Genomic DNA, 19,887 nt, shown 5'->3' with positions numbered 1-19,887 from the left:
AGCTCAAGTCATGGAGATCAAGGAATGAATATAAACTCCATTTTCAGACGCTGGCTATAAAACGAAGGCGGAGGGGTCAATATACGTCGGCCATATTAATGGGAGCAAGCAATGCTACTGCCATCTGTCGTCAAATTGTGATTTTATTTTCATTACAACTAATGCTACCTCCGAAATTAATTTATTTAAATTTAAAGGAGAAATAGGAATGTGCTGTAGAGTAGTGAAGGGAAATCCTCACAAATGATTGAATGATGCCAATGGATTCCTTTGGCAATGTATTGAGTTCGTTCAATTCCATTTCCTATACGCAACTTGAAACAGATTCCAAGCAGAATTCCTAATGCCATTGGATACACTAAACACCAATGGACATCGCTGATTCTCGTGCCACCTGTCGGCAGATTTCATCCTACCACAATTCAGTACACAGCCATATTGGGAATATTCAAGATTTTATTATGAAGAGTATCTCATAATAGTATCATTTCTGTGAATCTGTTTTTATTATTTTCCATGATTATCACATCTCAATTTTGTGAGTAACTCTATACGAAGCACCCGCACTCATACTCTGTAATTCATTTGAGATCTTTTAATTGAAAATTCTGACTGCAAAATACCAAAAACCCTAAAAGAAGCGAAAAAATGCATATTTCATATGGATGCACTAGAGCGACAGAATTTATATTTTTACAGTATCGATTGTAATGTTGTAATTATTCCTTACAAATTTTACAGATTGTAATTCATTGGCATTAGCCAACCTCAGGCGCATATCGTAGTAACTATTCGTGGCGTATTAAGGGTCGATTCACATCTACGTGCTAGGCTCGGGCCGTGCTCCGAGGCCGACCAAGGCCGAATCATTCTTACGTTTGATTTACATTGAAATGTTTACACTACGCACGTCGTGCTCGCAGCGTGCCAGGCCGCCCGGCACTGTCGAAACGTGTTCAAACTTGCAGGCAGGACCAGACTTGCTTCGCCCATAATCAAAACAAAGCGAGACGGAACTACGGAACCGGTACAATACGAATAGAGTGTGCAATCTTTCGTTCTAACGTTGCAGGCAATAAAACCGGGAAAGCATTTCGACTTGACAAAGCATGCAAAAAAAGGAATCTATGAAGACTAGATGGTGTTTCGTTTTCTGATCACCATCTGTGAGTCATAATTCAATAAAATGTTACTTTCTGAAGAAAGTAACAGCTTTTCAGAGAAACTCGTTGGTATTGTTTGACGAACAAATGGGGTCGAAGGGGAATTTTCTGATTCATTTCGGCTTGAATCATCTCTTCCGATATTCACTCGTTTCTTCCTGGAGAAACCACTCAAAAACCTACAATTTATTTTTACTTTACTTGAATTTACTGTTACTTCAGACCGACTTTAATTTCTATGAACAAATGTTTCTTTTGAATAAAGGCGCGCACTCGGAAATTGGCATAACCCATCACTGTTACCACCGTTATGTTACTGGTTTCGAAATTCGCTTACACAAGTATCATGATCGATTAAGATTCTGATATATTCGCAGCAAGAATTCAAACGCCCTAAAATACTAACATATTAAATTCCCGAACGCATTTAACGGTAACTAAAACGGTATTTCTTTATTCTATTGTACTGTATTTCTTAAGCTTTTCTAAAAAGTAAACTTGCTTTCGGAGGTCTCGTTTCTTTCACGAAGCAATAAAAGGATTACCGTTACCTGCGAAAACTCCTTTTGTCCGAGCCCTAGTAAGTGCTAGGTTTTTTCGGCCGCCAGGCCGTGCGATTTACAACCCTAAATCATGAGTCACGAAATGCACAATAACGCCTCAATTCATGCAAGCAGAAAAAATCCAAACCCACAAAAGCAATCATTCCTTATACATATTTATAGTTTCGTTGTAGATTGCGGATCAAAATTTCTACTAGACGTTTTGAAATTGTTTCATAGAGTTTTTTAATCTTTTCTGCCAGTAAATTGTTCCAATCTTCAATAATTCTTAATAAATCTTCTCTAATTCTTTAAATATTTGTGTTTGAGAATTTTTTGTACGTAATTACAAAATTAAATATGTAGTCTTTCTAAGAGAATATGGATGCAAATTTCAGATTTGTTCCTCAAATTTTTTAAAGTAAAAATCGTATAAAATTGCGAAATTATTCGTTGCTTTGGAAACTCCTTTTCGCAATATTGGTTGCTGGTCGTCCCAGTCGACAAGTACTGAGATAGCTGAATTAACAAAATTTTGTAGATTCATAAACTAGAAAGTATTATCCAAAATGTAGCTTTCGGGTTTTCGACAATTTTTATAATTGTAGAAATGGTCGTCGTTTCAAGACGTCCGCAAATATGCTACTCGAGAATTCTACGGGGCGAAAAAAGTGAGATCGTAAGCATGGTAAAGTTAACAAGGAAGATTGGTCGTTGGTGTGACATGTTTCGCTTGGGTCGTGCTAATGTCGTATTCTTTTTGGTGGGGGCAGCACTGCATACTTAGCTGTGAAGCGTCAACCAATCAGAGAACGATATTGCTCAGTATGCCAAGGCATTACGGTACTTGTATATATGCGTAATCTCATAGTTCGTTTGGCTTGCTGTTTTATAGGTTAGTTTCTCAGTGTTTACAATGTTATTCTTTATCACACAGATTGCTCGCTGTTATTAAACTTACATTGCCTGTAGTAGGTTAATTGTGTCATCAGTGACTTTACACAATGTCGGACGACGAGGACTTGGTCTATGTCAAGAAACAGAAAACTGTTCACTATGGATCTCTGGAAGAAACTGAGCGTGCGAGACTGGCTGCCGCAGCGGAATCCTCCGAGGAAGAGAAAGATGCTACGAATTTGGGAGACGGTGTCAATGCTGTTATCACTTTGGGAAATGTCCATATATCCAATGAATATATGGAACTTGAGGATGAGATGTCTAAGGATAGACAAGCTCTCCTAGAAGAATTCGAGCGTAGGAAAAAAGCTCGTCAAATAAATGTATCTACCGATGATTCTGAAGTGAAAAAGAATTTGAGACAATTAGGAGAACCTATATGTCTGTTCGGCGAAGGCCCGGCGGACAGAAGAACAAGATTAAGAGAATTGTTGGCTAGTCTTGGCGAGGATGCTATCAAAAAGAAGCACGAAGAAGAAGAGAAACCTTCGCATGCCATTGAAAGGGACACAGAAACCACTTGGTACCACGAAGGACCAGAATCTCTTCAAATAGCACGTTCTTGGATATCATGTAAGTTAATATAGGACTATTAATTTCGTACACTATTCCATATATATTAATTTTATCATTAATTCATTTTATAGCATATTCATTACCTAGAGCAAAGGCTAGACTGGACAAAGCGAGACAGGATTTAGAGCTGCCAACAGCTACACGCACCGCACGTCGCCAGGAACTTCTAAAGAAGTTGCAGGCACTGACAATCTACTGCTCTCAAATTGGTGACACCAGACCGATCTCTTTCTGTCAATTTAGCCCGAACTCCAAGCTGTTTGCCACAGCCTCGTGGTCAGGCTTGTGTAAAATATGGTCTGTACCTGATTGTACACTGTTGCGAACCCTTAAAGGGCATACTTGTAATGTTGGCTGCATTGTTTTTCATCCAAAAGCTACCATTACCGAAGAGGTGGTAGGAGACAAATCAGGGCAGACCTGTGTACTGGCATCCTGTGCTTCAGATGGTATAAAATCTACTTCCTTTGTAGTTCGAACTGAAATACTGGCGAACGGTACACTAAGTGTAGTATATTTACTGTATTTATAGGAACAGTAAAATTGTGGAGCGGAGGATCAGGCGAAGAGCCATTAGCTGAAGTTGAGGGGCACGAGCCACACAGAGTATCGAGGCTTGCGTTTCACCCTTCTGGGCGATTTTTGGGCACGTGTTGTTACGATGCGTCTTGGAGACTTTGGGACTTGGAACAACAGGCTGAGGTGTTACATCAGGAAGGTCATGCACGAGCAGTACATTGTATTAGGTATACAGGACAAATGATGTCGCTGAGAATTCTTCGAAGAGAAGGAAGATCTGTGGACTAATATTTATATGTTTCGTTATAGCTTTCAGTGTGATGGTAGTGTGAGTGCCACAGGTGGTCACGACTCCTTTGGTAGAGTATGGGATCTTCGTACAGGAAGGTGTATCATGTTTATGGAAGGACACTTGAAGTCGATTTTCGGTATCGACTTTTCCCCGAATGGGTTCCACATAGCCACAGCAAGCGAAGACAATACGTGCAAAATATGGGACCTGCGAAAGAGATCTTGTATATATACGATACCAGCTCACACTAACTTATTATCGGACGTGAAGTATCAGAGGTTGGAAGGGCAATATCTGGTCACAGCATCATACGATAGCACAGCTAAAATATGGTCGAATAAAACCTGGCAACCTCTAAAAACGCTACCTGGTCACGACGGTAAAGTTATGTCTGTTGACATTTCGCCTGACCACAAATTTATCGGGACAAGTTCCTACGACAGAACATTCAAGTTGTGGGCACCCGAAAATATGTAAAAAGACTATCGACTAGAATGTAATTATTCCGAGCCTACCTTAATAATGTCATTCTTATGTAAGAAATAAATCAATTTTTACTATACGACAAATGAATAAATAGACAATCTTTATTTTTACTAATTTTTATTGTCTTGTGTAGTAGAATTTCAATTATTCGTTAATTATTATTATTATCCGCTATTTATAGACAAATTTCATGTATTTCATGTTTGTTGCTATTGTATCTTTGTCGTTGTACATTACTTTTGTTACTTTTACTACTTTTTTATTAAAAAGATATTGATTAATTGCCTTTCTTGGTTTGCCACTGGGATATTATTCCATGCGTCAATACACTGAAGTGATCACATTTCCAAACGTGTGCACGGTGGATAATTTGTCTACAAGTTTTAGTATTTTTCCACTAGGTGCAGTGGCGCCGTTTTAATATTTGAATGGGAATGTGGAGAATAGGATAAAACAAATAAACTAATTGATTGAAATATTTCTACTCAACATATATAACATATTTTTAATCTAAATATTTTGATATGAAATTTATCAAACTAATAAAATATATTATTCCCGTTTCATATATACGTGTTTACTCTAAGAAGATTTACTATAAATTGTATACTCTCTCTCTCTCTCTCTCTCTCGTTGGTAGATAACAATAATAATTGAATTAATATTTACGTGCTGACAAAAGCTTCATAAGCTTTAATAATTCATAAACTTAATTGATATTTAAAGATCGTCGATAAAATAGAAAACATTAATTATCTACGTCTGCCACAAGAATAGTCCAGTGGTGCCCCCTGTGGGAGAATTGAAATTATTATCTGTAGATAATAATCGGGAACAGTTTGCGTATTTTGCTACCACGTCTAGTGGCGCTGTTTTTATATTTTCAGAAGCAGATAATTCGTGCCGGAATTTATATTGCATCTTATGGCGAAAGCGGCAAGAATTATGCGTTCTCTTTATTTCTAACAATAAATCAATTCTTTGTGCGTGATATAGATGCAACAGAGTCTTCTGAACATTTCTTTGTCCTTAAAATATATTTTTAACTCCTACAGTCGTAGATTTCAGGCTGCTTTCAAAGACATCTTCACACAAATGTCGATTGAAAAATTAGTTGTGACAAACCGACGGCATAAAATGTAAACCAGGAACACAGGAGTGTTCAGAAGTTTTTGCTCCAGCGATATCATGTAAAAAGTAGATACCAGCGCCGTAAAACGCAATTAATCAACGCAACACGAGTTACTGAGTTTTGCAGGCTTTTTTCCAGGAGTTATTAATATAATATATATCCATATACTTTATATACTTATAATAATATATATTATATACTTATATACTATACTACTATTATATATTATATACTTATACTTTTCCATATAATATGTATAATATCCATATACTTTCGATTATCACGCGTTATCGTTTCATTGCACCAATTCTTTGACAACGGCACCATGTTACATCGCATCCACATAGTCGTCCGGCTCAATTACTTCATTTTAGTAGAAGTGGTGACAAGGAAGGATTGGTCCAATTATCGAGGAATCTTTGAAACAGTTTAGGGGCTTACGGTTTCGGCGAAGTGGTAGCCAGGTTTCATAAAGGGCGGGTGGCAGGGCAAGGTCGAAAGAATAACACGGAAGCGAATCCGGGGGTGGCCGAGGATATCGGGGCAAGTGGCGACAAGAGGATCAGATAAGGAACGCCTCTCTTTCTGACATTTCCTTTGTTTGGGGATTAAGATAAGACCGCGAGGAAGAGGTGTAAGGGCCCCGTGAAGGGCTCCGTGTTTGAGATTGAGCAGGAACAAACCAGACGCGCCTCCTTTTCTTTCGTTCAAGTCAAATATTATCGGATACGTGCGCGTATCTGTACGCTTTGCTTTGGGCACCTGCGTAGAACAGGCCGAATGTCTCACCGTCGAACGATCGTTGCAAGTGTAACGTTCCATTGTTTGACATTCCAGACGATGTCGAACACACGCGCCGTGCCGGTCGTCCGCCGTGATCGTCGACTCGATCGCAGGATTCTGCGCGAGAATCGAAAGAGTCGATATTTTCCACGTCGGAAAGCTCTCGACGTTCACGTTGCAGTGCGAAGCGCGACGCGAGCGACACCGACGGGGAACATTCGCCTGGTTTTCCCGGCTACGTGCCGGTAAATATTTACCGGAAGGTGGAGAAGGTCCTCTTCGTATCTTCTAGGCAGCAATCGACGCCCGTGGAATGCCGAAAATAACTTTACGATCTCCCGGCGTACTTCGAAAATCCATAAACCGGGCGATGACGGAAAACGCGGAGCGACAAGAACGCGATGCAACGTGTTGCGACGCGTGGCGAGGCGAGGCGATGCGAGGCGAGCGGATGACGCAATCGTGCTCGCCGGAACGGGGGAAATCCGTGATTCGTTGAAACGCCAGCCGGTGGAAAACTTCTGAAGCCGTGGGTCAATTTTAGTGGCGTGGAAAAGAAAAAGGTGGAACTGAACCGGCGCGAGCACGTGAGAAGAGAAGTAGCGTGGAGAGGAGAGGAGAGGAGAGGAGCAGAACTGGGAAGCCCGGTACTTCGTTCCCAGGACGAGCGCTCGGCCGTGCTACGCAGGATTAAGCAATCACACAGGCCGATGGTTCCTCGATAGCGATGCTAATGTCGGGTCGTACGGGCCAAGCACGCGTTTATGGCCCTTCCGTTTGCTTAGGCAAATTGAAGACATTCATGACGGAAGGGGTCGCGTCTATATCTTCTTTCACGGAAGGGCCGAGGATGCAATAAAAGCTATTACGGTCGCGTCTAATCTTTTTAACGGTGAAACCTACCCCTCCGGCGGACGCGTAACCTACCAATTTGCCGCAGACGTTTGCCTTCCGATCACCATCACCAAATAATGGCTCGCGCGCAACGTAAACATTGCGCAAGACATTCCCGAATGTCCTCTGGCGCGGATGTCGAGCCGAGCAACGATCGAATATTAAACCTTTTAGGTACGGCTGAAATTCTGCGCGAGGCTATTTTACTGGACGGCAGAGTCTGATACGTACTGTAGTACAGAGTCTGATACTGTATGTATTCCGTCTGTATATTGTTAACATCGTAATTCTTCTTCTCTATTGTTACATCGTAATTCTAGCATATCACTCGGATGTCCCCTCTCGTGGGACATTAAAGTTTATTAGTGATTACGGGGAATTGAGTTATTTCAGCGCAACTTTTTTAGACTCGCATGTTTCCCTGAAGTTTTCTCTTGACATGGCACAAGAAATCAAATCAAAATATAGTAAAATTACTAAGTATATACAAGAAATGTCAGCGGGTTATGACGAGACCGTGAGAGGCGTGCTCACGACGGTCCGAGCAATTCAAAGGAGCCACTTGAAAAGAACGATAAGGCAAGTTCGTAGAAGAAAGATCGGTATGCGAACATAGCACGCACTGTATAGTGAGATTTATAATAATAAAATCTGGAGGAAAAGATTTTCAAAGCTGAACTCAGTCTGGTTTGAAGCGTCGAGCGGTATAGATAGATCTAACGAGTTGAGAAAATCGGAAAAGTGATTCTTCTCTTGGTAAATAAATTGTTTGGTAAAAGTTTTTTTGATAAATATTATCTTGTGAGTTAGTAATAGCAATTAGAAATTTTCAACCTATGTATTTATTCATATTTTTTATTAGAACAATTGCAAAACGTTCAAACACGAATGAGTCTCGTGACACAAGTAGTAGCGAAGATGAGCTCCAGATAGACGTTTATACAGATATGTTAGAAAGACTCTAACTGTAGAAGGTTTTCTTCTACAGTTAGTCTATCGTTTTGATGGCAGTGATAGTGATATCGTCCAAGAAACAAGGCGACGAGAGAAAGAGTTCGCATAGACAGCGATTACAACAACAAAACAAAATTATAAAACAAACAATAACAAAATTATAAAAATAAAATATTGATTTTTTTGCAAATTTCTCGATTTCAGCCAATTCATATAAGTCCAATATCATTATAGTATGTTAGTTAGTTCCAAAACCATACTAAATAATACGAGGGTCTGTAAATGCCCGTTTCTGCCGAGAAGTGGCGCCGAGTAGCTGGTAGCCAACGTCCAGAATGGTTCGGAGTGCTAAGGGACTGCACTGTTGTAAATCGATGTGAAGACAAAATAAGTGTGAAAGAATGCATGTGAAGACGATTATTTAATTCGAACGGTGAGCGAGTGAGCTACCAGAGTGAGCCACTATAGTGGCTTTCGCGGATATCATCTTTCAGAACGACACGCCACTATAGTGGTTCGCTCTAGTAGCTCACTCGCTCTCCGTTCGAATTAAATAATCATCTATCTATGCAGTGTTTCACATTTCTTTGTTCTCTCTTGTTCTCGATTTCGACCGGACATTTAATATCCTAATATAATAATAAAATAAAAAGCTGTGAAATATCTGTTTAAAATATCGTAAAATTGCATGCAATTTTTTCACAACATTTTGTGCATACGATGCAATGCAAGATACTCTTAACCTCTTAGGCACGACGCGCCACTATAGTGGCTCGCTCTAGTAGCTCACTCGCTCTCCGTTCGAATTAAATAATCGTCTTCATATGCATTGTTTCACATTTCTTTTGTCTTCACATCGATTTACAACAGTCTACAGGGTGTCCCAAAAATGTCTCGCAATCCGGAAATGGCGGGTTCCTCGGATCATTTGAAGCAACTTCTTCCTTTACAAAAATTTTCTCCGAGGCACCGTTAACGAAAAACAGTGACCAATAAGAATCGAGTACGGCTGACGCGAGGCGGCCCAGCCAACCAGCGCACGAAGCCCAGTTCCGCTCATTGGCTCGGTTGCCTCGCGTCAGCTGAGCTCGCCTCTCATTGGTCACTGTTTTTCGTTAATAACTCGTTAACGGCGCCTCGGAGAAAATTTTTGTAAAGGAAAAAGTTGCTTCAAATGGCCCGAGGAACCCGCCACTTTCGGATTGCGAGACATTTTTGGGATACCCTGTATATATAGACAGAATATACAGTATCAGACTCTGTACAGTACATATCAGAATCTGCCGTCCAGGGAAATAGCCTCGCGCAGAATTCAGCCGTGCCTAAAAGGTTAAAGCGGATCGACCGGATTCGCGGCCGTTCAAATATTTTCCATGCACTTTGCTCGCGCGAGTAGCGCGCGGGATAGCGTTTACCGTGGAATAGAGACGATCTCCCTCGAAACGTCGGATGATCGACGACGACCGCAGCCTGTCGCGTTTTGTCACAACTAACGCTTTATTACGCGATCACGCGTCATTCCGGGTCTCGCGAACAACAGTCTCGCGGTCGCAAGGGATGATCGATCGCTTCGAGAATTTCAATTTGGAACCGATTCGTGGCGGAACGAATTCTAGACGATCACTGGCTATTCCACGATTGGCGCCACGATTCGGTAAAACCTGTTCCAACGTTTCCGGAATCGTTCGGTTCGCGATCGATCTCGAATCGATCGGCTGGCTTCCGATTGGAGAGCTACGGACGTCGATAGTTGCCGATCGCAGAGCGGCAAGGATCCGACGCCGGGAAACGCGCGCGTACACGTGTCGGCGAGCGTCTCTGTGCGCAGCTGTGCGCGGCTTGTCGCATCCCGGCCGTTTTCGCGGATCGAAATTTCCGGCAGGCAAAGAAAGACGGCCGGGGGCGCGGTGGGAGGACGTGGTTCGCCGAAAGGAGCGCGTGGAATTCGTGAGAAAGCAGAGAGGAGTCTTCATACCGATCCCACGAGCGGGCGAACGCGTCAGGACAGAAACGCGGACGATGGCCGGGGGGAGGAGAGAGGCCGAGCGGAAGGCCTGAACGAAAGATAGGGGTCGAATAGGGTGGGCATGGTAGCGATTAACTCTTACTTAAGGGGCGCCTCTGTCTCGGCCTCGTCCTCCACCTACGAACACAGCCTCCGCCTTCTGTCTCCGCTTCTGTCTCCGTCGCTCGCGTCTCGGTCGCCGCCTCCGCCGCCGCCTCCGCCTCCGCTTTTCAAAGATGTCGTGCAACAATGGAGCACTTAAACGGCCCGCGAATACCTTAAGTCATCTCGACGGACAATCGGCAGGCGGCATTGGCTATCCCCCTAATTACATCTCCGAGCAAAACAATTAAACGCGACTCGTCGTTACCTACCCGGATCGGCTAATGCCCACTAAAGACGGGGCAAAATCACCTGTAAGCGGCTAAGACTCCGAGCTCGTGGCTCCCTTGCCAGGGACAAAAGGATGTGCATCTTCATCCAATTAGGCGATAATGGAAGACGGCCGCGCGTTTTACCACGGGCCCGGCTCAACATTATTTTCGATCCTCGCCGATATACCTGTCCTCCGACTTGCCGATCCCTCCCCTCGTTCCTCGGGTTCGCGCCACCCCTACCTCGGTCATGCCGATCGAGTCGACGACGACGATCGAACCGTGTTCCAGGTTCCGTCGAGGAGTTTTCGGCGGCTCCGACGGGAACGGAGGGCGCGTTTTGAAAAATATTTCCACGGCCGTGCAGGACGAGTCCGCGACGGGTCCGCGACGCGACGCGACAGTGCGCGGAGGACGAGAGCAAACAGAGATTTATAGTAGCCGGTGGAGTAAAATAGCGGCGAGGACACGGTTGTGCAGGGGCGAGACAGCGGTCCGGAGGCAAAGACGAAGGCCCCGGATCGCGACAGTCCCGATAACTGTTTGCCTGCGTGAAGAGCGTTCGAGCGCGTTACAACTCAAACCTTTTAGCCGTTGTTTGCACGGCGCTTTGTATTCTATTTGTACAACCGCTTAAACAACTCCGGCTGGACGTATAAGCCGGGGCCACTCGAGCCTCCTCGAGGGAGTTGTGCGAACCCTCGATCGACTCTCGAGGGTGCCACTTTCCGGGCCAACCTGTTGACGCTTCGATCCTCTCCTCTCGATTTCTCTGTTCTCGGTCGCGTTCCTCTTTCGCTTTCGATCGCCTCTCACCCGCCGCCCGCTCTCTTGCCCTTGCCGTGTCCCTTCTCCCCCTCCGTTGCCCTCCGTCTCGTTCCAGCCGTCGCGTTCGATCCTCCGAGTCGTCGACGATTCTCGTATTAATCGTATTCCGGAAGATGTGGTCGATGATGGGAGCCCGGCCGCCGAGTCCGCGCGCACAGCGGCGGAAAAACATCGGCCGATGGCGGCGACCGTTTCATCGATGGGAACCGAGCGGAGCGGCGAGCGAGAGGCAACCGAGCCAACCGGAGCAACCACGGCGAGCAGCACGGGGATCGCGCGTCGTGGCCGGAGCGAGAGACCAGAGGCGGAGGAGAGATCCTCTTCTTTGTTTTCACGGGATTCCGTTGGCTTCCAGGCTACGGATTTTAGGCCGTCTCGATTTCACAATCCCGGGGACGTCGCGTCGCGTTAACGGAGGACGATCGTCGCTACCATCTTGGAAGGATCGGTGATCGTGATCGCCACGAAAGCAGATGCTAGTCTCCATTCGTAGATCTCGTCGGGATAGACAGTCAAGGGGGAAGGGTGGCGACCGCGGGGGTGGGGGGGAGAGTAAAAAGAGAGTGGAGCGCGCGAAAGAGAGAGAGAGAGAGCGAGTGCGAGAGCGGAGAGAGAGAGAGAGAGAGAGAGAGAGAGAGAGAGAGAGAGAAGTGAGGGGGGAAAGGGAGAACGAAACGCCGAGACTTACCTGCACGGAAGAAATGGGCTACTCCTGAGCTCGCAGACAGGTAGGTGGATAGCAGGGCGACGGTACGATCACTAAATTAAGCCGGATTAGGCTAATCTGGCCCCGCGGATCGTTAATTAACGAGGCTATTAGTCAGCGGCGTTGACTATTAATTCGAACGATAGTCGTGTCTCGGCGATACGTTATGGCAATATCGTGTATTTGTCACTATCGTCCGGCTCACAAATTGGTTACAGCGCACCTGGAATGTCGTGCTCCTCCACGGAGGGATTTGTGTTCGTATACTCTCTCTCTCTCTCTCTCTCGCTCTCTCTCGCTCTCTCCTCCCCTGCCACCTCGGCCACCTCCGCCTCCAGCAGCTTCCACCGCCTCCTCCACCTCCGCCTCCGTGTCTCGCTCGACCTCCGTTCGATTTCTACCGGTGCCTCCCGCGCCCGTCTCCGTCGGTGGTTCTCCGGGCCGGTCTCCTCTCGGACCCGTTCGGACCCATCCGGTGGGAGTACGGTTGTTTTGCGCGAAATCCTTGCCACCGGGATCGTTTGCATGCCGGCCGGACGAAGCGTCGATCCTTATCGTCCCCCGTCAACGTCGTTTCGCTATTAATTTATCGTCGTATCGCCGGAGAACCGAACGATACCTTCGGCCGGGACCGCCGCTCTCTCGGGATACCTCGGCCCGAGGATCTCGATAAATTATGTCCACGGACGATCGATTAATTTACCGAAATTGGATACTTTATAGTCGAGTGCTTTGTGAAAAGAAACGATGGGAAACCGATCGATCGTCTCCGGAGGACGCCGGTAGCTCGGATAGCTCGGCTCGAGGACTCTAAAGAATCTCTATCTTTCTCTCTCTCTCTCTCTCTCTCTCTCTCTTTCTCTCTCTCTCTCGCTTTCCTTCTCTTTCCTCTTCCCGACCCCCTCGGCGCGGCCGTTCGATTCGAGTGCGCCAATGAATGGACCCGTTAAAACTGTCACCGAGACGACACGAACGGGACAACTAGTTCATCCGTCCATTCATGGTCAGGTAGGTGCCGGCGGGGTTCCGTGCAGCGGTGGGTGTCGCCGATCCGAGTCTAAGCAGACCAAATTCCCCTTTGACCGAGTCCTAACTACCGTGCATCCGGGGTGACCCGGTCGACCGGGGTTAAAAGAGTCGTCTCACCGGTCTGCTCACCTGGCTATGACAAATTCAAAAAATATTTGTGGACAAGCCACCGACTGCGGAACACCCGGCACAGCGCGCGGGCACCGCCGTCGTTCGTTCGATGGAAAATCACCGAGGATAGCTAATTGGGAATTCGTACCCGAGGCCCGTGAAGCTTCTCGAGCCCGGCGATGCGCGACACCTTCCGACGACGCGCCGGCTTCCAGAGATTACCACCGGGAGGATCCTCCGTTTCTTCGTCCCGCCGCGGCGGCTGCCGTGACTAGCCGAATACCTGGTTGGACTTTATCCAAATAACGGAGGAGGTTCATTACCGTTTTTTCTTCGCCGACCATTTCTCCGTCGGCGAGCAACAGCGATTTCACACGAGTTCTCCTTCGGGGCCCCGTTACAGGAGTCGGTCGCCGAGCACGGTTTCGCGCGCTTCTTCGCGCCGAAATTACGGCAGGACGTCTAATTATCGTCCGTGGAGGGGCCCCCAGCCCTCCCCCGACCTGGGAGGCGATGCTGCTATCCCCGAGGTTTCCTCTTACCTACCGCAACGATCGCCACCGATTCGTCCCGGCCAGAAACGCCGGCCGACTCTCTTTTACGCGCTTAACAGCTTGATTCCCCGAACCGATTTGCCGCGGGCCCACGAAAATCTGCGCTTCGAGCAACGATCGCGATTATAATTTATTCGAACGTTCTCGGTCCCGATGTCTACGAACCGTTCTCAGACGGCTTCCTAAAACTGGTGTGCCCGTTGCCAATTAACCCTTTGCCGAGCAACGATCGAATATTAACCTTTTAGGTACGGCTGAATTTTGCGCGAGACTATTTTCCTGGACGGCAGAGTCTGATACTGTATGTATTCCGTCTGTATATTGTTAACCCTTTGCACACTTCGATGTCCCCTCTCGTGGGACATCGTAATTCTAGCATATCACTCGGATGTCCCCTCTCGTGGGACATTAAAGTTTATTAGTGATTACGGGGAATTGAGTTATTTCAGCGCAACTTTTTCAGACACGCATGTTTCCCTGAAGTTTTCTCTTGAAATGGCACAAGAAATCAAATCAAAATATAGTAAAATTACTAAGTATATACAAGAAGTGTCAGCGGGTTTTGACGAGACCGTGAGAGGCGTGCTCACGACGGTCCGAGCAATTCAAAGGCGCCACTTGAAAAGAGCGATAAGGCAAGTTCGTAGAAGAAAGATCGGTATGCGAACATAGATTTATAATAATAAAATCTGGAGGAAAAGATTTTTAAAGCTGAGCTCAGTCTGGTTTGAAGCGTCGAGCGGTATAGATAGATCTAACGAGTGAGAAAATCGGAAAAGTGATTCTTCTCTTGGTAAATAAATTGTTTGGTAAAAGTTTTTTTGGTAAATATCATCTTGCGAGTTAGTAATAACAATTAGAAATTTTCAACCTATGTATTTATTCATATTTTTTATTAGAACAATGGCAAAACGTTCAAACACGAATGAGTCTCGTGACACAAGTAGTAGCGAAGATGAGCTCCAGATAGACGTTTATACAGATATGTTAGAAAGACTAACTGTAGAAGGTTTTCTTCTACAGTTAGTCTATCGTTTCGATAGCAGTGATAGTGATATCGTCCAAGCAACAAGACGACGAGGGAAAGAGTTCGCATAGACAGCGATTACAACAACAAAACAAAATTATAAAACAAACAATAACAAAATTATAAAAATAAAATATTGATTTTTTTGCAAATTTCTCGATTTCAGCCAATTCATATAAGTCCAATATCATTATAATATGTTAGTTAGTTCCAAAACCATACTAAATAATACGAGGGTCTGTAAATGCCCGTTTCTGCCGAAAAGTGGCGCTGAGTAGCTGGTAGCCAACGTCCAGAATGGTTCGGAGTGCTAAGGGTTAATTTTATTTCGTGCGGCCACACATTGAAATCGTGCAATTTGTTTGCAGCGGGGGCCTCCTCGTGTTCGCTGTTGTAGCGCGGAGGAACGTTCGTTGTAAAATAGTAGAAGAAGAAGAAGAAGAAGAAGAAGAAGGAGAATGGGAAGAAGAAGAAGCGGAGAACCTGTAGTTACACCTATTTGTTCTCCGGATTCCACGTAGCTGAGGCATCTCCGATTTTTCACGCGCCTTAATGTCGGCGGTCTCGCGGGTGGCCGATCGGCAGATGGTCATCCCGGTCATCCGTGACCGTTTCGCCGATTTCGTTCGTTTCGTTTTCGCAGGGAACGTTGCCCACCCGGTTTCCCAGGTTTCCCCCGGCTTTGCCTCGGTCACGTCGTACGGTCGACGCGTACCTGTTGCTCGATCGGGCGCCCCGGTCGTTACGATCCGGAGGCCCGCGCCGCGGCTTTCAACCAGTATTCCCCGCGATCCCGACGCGGTTCCGAGCCGCTTTTACGATCGCGAGCCGATCAAACGCGACGCTCATTTATTTCCATTAACGAAGATGACTCGTCAAGGTGACTAACTCCCGGCCTCGTAAATTGGTCGGCCGTGCGAACGGTTTGCGGAAGTGACGCGCGCGCGCGCGCTCGCGCGACGACCGTCTTCTCTCTCGACCGGGTGATTCACGGCGCGGCGTCACCGGTTTCTTCGAAACTTTCGCCGATCGTGGGCTGCCGGCTATCGGCGAGCGGATTCCCAAGGCACCGGGGCCCACGATCGATCTCACCGGGCCGCTCCAGAAAATCGATTTCGATTCCACCGATCGGCCGCGGGTGCTTCGAGGGGGTCTTCGACCCTTTCGACTGCCTCCTCGGTCCCACTGTGGGAATCGTAGATATCGATGACAGCGGAGGAACGCATCCCGCGGAGCGCTAATGGATGGATCCTGGGTGGTTCGATCCGCCGCGCGATCACGATCTTCGTGATCCGTGATTCGTGGAGGTAGAAGGCCCGTCGGATCGATGCGGATCGGGCAACTCTCTGCTCCGGGAGCTTTCTGGATCGCCAACGGCCACGGCTGCGGGGCGAAAGACCTCCGGCAGAAAGACTTTGTTGCGAGCTGCAGGGCGAACGCAGTCGCTGAGATTTTTGCTCGCCAATTTTTCTTCTTTCGTCACTGAGTCGGTATTATTTATTAGAAGAGCCTCGTGGGATTACCGATGTCGCTCTCTCGTCACCGGATTGCTATTAATTTATAATAATAATTATATTATTATAATTTAATATATTATACTATATTATATTATATTGTATTATATTATATTATATTATATTATATTATATTATATTATATTATATTGTATTATATTATATTATATTATATTATATTATATTATATTATATTATATTATATTATATTATATTATATTATATTATATTATATTATATTATATTATATTATATTATATTATATTATATTATATTATATTATATTATATTATATTATATTATATTATATTATATTATATTATATTATATTATATTATATTATATTATATTATATTATATTATATTATATTATATTATATTATATTATATTATATTATATTATATTATATTATATTATATTGTATTATATTATATTATATTATTATAATTTATAATTATATTATGTATATAATATACGGGGGGGGGGGGGGTGTTAAAAGAAAACTATTCAATATTTTACAAATTATTTTAAGAATCGCCGCGAAGATAACATTATCTTATTTACATACTATTTCGGTACGTATTAGTTTAATCGTAGAACAAATCAGTTTTCTTTACGTTACGGAAGGACCTTGGTTATTTGAACCTCTGTCAGGCTTCTCTATCGTCCGAATACGTTTCGTATAGTAACGTTTGTTATTTGAATAAAACTGTGAGGCTTTATTTTAGCACTATACATGATCGTTGATCGTGTCAGTCGTATATGGATAATACTAATTCTTTACTAGTGTACAAAATTCATTTTTATTGTAATATTTCATAATTACATTACATTACACGATATTATATTACGTTACATTACATTACAATTATATTACATTACAATTACATCACATTACTTTACAATTATATTACATTACATTATATTATGTTATTTTATTTTATTTATATTTTACGTAAATTTTAATTCAATTTTATGCGAATAAAATGGAAATAATATGCAAATTATATGCAAATTTACATGACATTACATTACAATTACGATTACAATTACGTTACTTTGCTTTACTTTATTTTATTTATATAATATTTATATATTTCATAATTTCATAATTATTTCATTTTTATTGCAATACATTCGAATAAAGTGAATTTTATTAGGATAGTTAGAATGCGACAGAATTAAAATATCTTTCACCATGATCAATTTTAACTTTTCAATTCCAATTTCATTAATTAAACTACTTTGATCTTGTGGAAATGTTAGGAGTTGACGAACATTCAATTGGCCGAAGTTTTGCGGTATTTGTCACATTGAAGTTATTTGAAATAATTTTCTCTATTAAAGACTTATATACTTCATACACTTGTATTTACATTTTATTTGGAACATTACTTCGGTAATAAATACATCCCAATATCTGGTACGAGATCAGAATAAATTCTCCGTATGCAAATGATATATTATCGCCTTGAAATAAAATATCCTCTGCTCTAAATACTCTCTCGTAAATCTTGATCTCTCCAAAACCCCGTGTCCGCTTCGTGTCCGAAACACTGGTTTATCCATTTCCCAGCTTAACCCTTAAATGCATGATTTTTTGTTTTGAATTTAAAAAAATCGTTTTCTATAGAAATGTAGTCATAGGTTACGTAAAAAATAAATAAAAAACTCTAGGTAATAATATTGAGTATTTATTTTGAAAAAAAGTTGTATATAGATTTTTGGCAACAATATGCGTTTATTACTAAAATTATCATAGACGTAAACAAATGGTCATGTATTTATATTATCTATTAGTATAGGAATTTTCACATTATTTATAAATGAAATGCAGCAAAGCAATTGCGATTTTTGTTGTGACACAAAGCTTTCCTTTATAGGAAACTCGAAAAAAAGAAAATATCTCTCCAAGTAACACATTGAAGGTTATCACCCACCACATTCGAATGTCAAAAAACATATAACTTACTCGCCAAAAGTAATGTCAAGTCTTTTATTTCACACATGGTCTATTGTCTATTGTTATCAACGTGTGTTCGGAAACGCACATACTCAGGTTTTTGAATAAAATTCAGTGGAACTGGAATGTAGAGAATTGGCAACAATATGCATTTAAGGGCTAAACACTAGTTGTCGCGAATCGCGCGTATCCCTGTCGCCATATTTCCGCATCTTCGCTATTCACGGCAAGCTTCACCGCGCGTCGCGTCGTTTAATCGACTTCGCAGCGCCGCAGACCAGAAATTCCGTCCCGGGCCGTTCCGCATCAACAAATTAATATCGATGCATCGCCGCGCTTCGACACCCCAGTTACGCGGCCGGCCAATGAAAACGTGTACCGCGCGTATCGTTACAGGAAATTTGTTGACGCCATTAGATCCATCACCCGTCTCTTCCCATCCTTTCTGCTCGTATTGTTGTTCGATTTCACTGTCCGTCGCAGTTATCTCGGTTAACACTTTACTGGCCGCGCGTTTTTATGAGAAACCTTCGTGGCGAGCCAACGTTTTTTATCCTGGATTGAACTGTTATTTTATAAATAAACAAAATTATTATAGTTTGCAAATCAGTAGTCAATTGTCAGACGAATTTCACAAATATTGAAATTATAGGTTTATTATTATATTATTAAGTAGGTTTATTTTATCCTGGATCGAACTGCTATTTTACAAATAAACAAAATTATTATAGTTTGCAAATCAGTAATCAATTGTTAGGTGAATTTCACAAATATTGAAATTATAGGTTTATTATTATATTATTAAGTAGGTTTATTTTATCCTAGATCGAACTGCTATTTTACAAATAAACAAAATTATTATAGTTTGCAAATCAGTAATTAATTTGTCAGGTGAATTTCGCAAATATTTAAATTTTAGGTTTATTATTATATTATTAAGTAGGTTTATTTTATCCTGGATCGAACTGTTATTTTACAGATAAACAAAATTATTATAGTTTGCAAATCAGTAATCAATTGTCAGACGAATTTCATGAATATTGAAATTATAGGTTTATTATTATATTATTAAGTAGGTTTATTTTATCCTAGATCGAACTGCTATTTTACAAATAAACAAAATTATTATAGTTTGCAAATCAGTAATTAATTTGTCAGGTGAATTTCGCAAATATTTAAATTTTAGGTTTATTATTATATTATTAAGTAGGTTTATTTTATCCTAGATCGAACTGCTATTTTACAAATAAACAAAATTATTATAGTTTGCAAATCAGTAGTCAATTGTCAGGCGAATTTCACAAATATTGAAATTTTAGGTTTATTATTATATTATTAAGTAGGTTTATTTTATCCTGGATCGAACTGCTATTTTATAAATAAACATAATTATTATAGTTTGCAAATCAGTAATCAATTGTCAGACGAATTTCACGAATATTGAAATTATAGGTTTATTATTATATTATTAAGTAGG

The 19,887-nt window shown here is 42.8% G+C and overlaps 1 protein-coding gene and 2 long non-coding RNA genes across 4 annotated transcripts; 1 reads left to right on the top strand and 2 right to left on the bottom strand.

The window, feature by feature from the left end:
• The first annotated feature begins 99 nt into the window (after positions 1-99).
• Positions 100-4,649, top strand: U4-U6-60K (U4-U6 small nuclear riboprotein factor 60K). 2 transcript variants are annotated; one of them, XM_076523387.1, is made up of 6 exons: positions 100-538; positions 742-2,600; positions 2,678-3,235; positions 3,310-3,687; positions 3,771-3,984; positions 4,067-4,649. In XM_076523387.1, the coding sequence occupies exons 3-6, from the start codon at positions 2,710-2,712 to the stop codon at positions 4,524-4,526; spliced, it is 1,578 nt and encodes a 525-aa protein (XP_076379502.1). In that variant the 5' UTR covers positions 100-538; positions 742-2,600; positions 2,678-2,709; the 3' UTR covers positions 4,527-4,649. The 2 variants fall into 2 exon arrangements, with proteins under 2 accessions (XP_076379502.1, XP_076379503.1); XM_076523388.1 differs by lacking the exon at positions 100-538 and having other exon boundaries at positions 1,118-2,600; positions 2,681-3,235.
• On the bottom strand, positions 483-864 carry LOC143259800 (uncharacterized). The gene is made up of 2 exons (XR_013033797.1): positions 731-864; positions 483-631 (listed from the first exon to the last, which is right to left on the bottom strand). It is a non-coding gene; the product is annotated as an uncharacterized LOC143259800 (long non-coding RNA).
• LOC143259801 (uncharacterized) lies at positions 4,636-6,955 on the bottom strand. Its single transcript, XR_013033798.1, has 2 exons — positions 6,708-6,955; positions 4,636-6,567 (listed from the first exon to the last, which is right to left on the bottom strand). It is a non-coding gene; the product is annotated as an uncharacterized LOC143259801 (long non-coding RNA).
• Positions 6,956-19,887: the final 12,932 nt, after the last annotated feature.

This window comes from Megalopta genalis, chromosome 7 (assembly GCF_051020955.1).
Source record: "Megalopta genalis isolate 19385.01 chromosome 7, iyMegGena1_principal, whole genome shotgun sequence".
In the NCBI taxonomy this organism is placed as follows: Eukaryota; Metazoa; Arthropoda; class Insecta; order Hymenoptera; family Halictidae; genus Megalopta; species Megalopta genalis.
The sequence above is the reverse complement of the archived record's forward strand: the minus strand, read 5'-3'. Positions and strand labels throughout refer to the sequence as shown.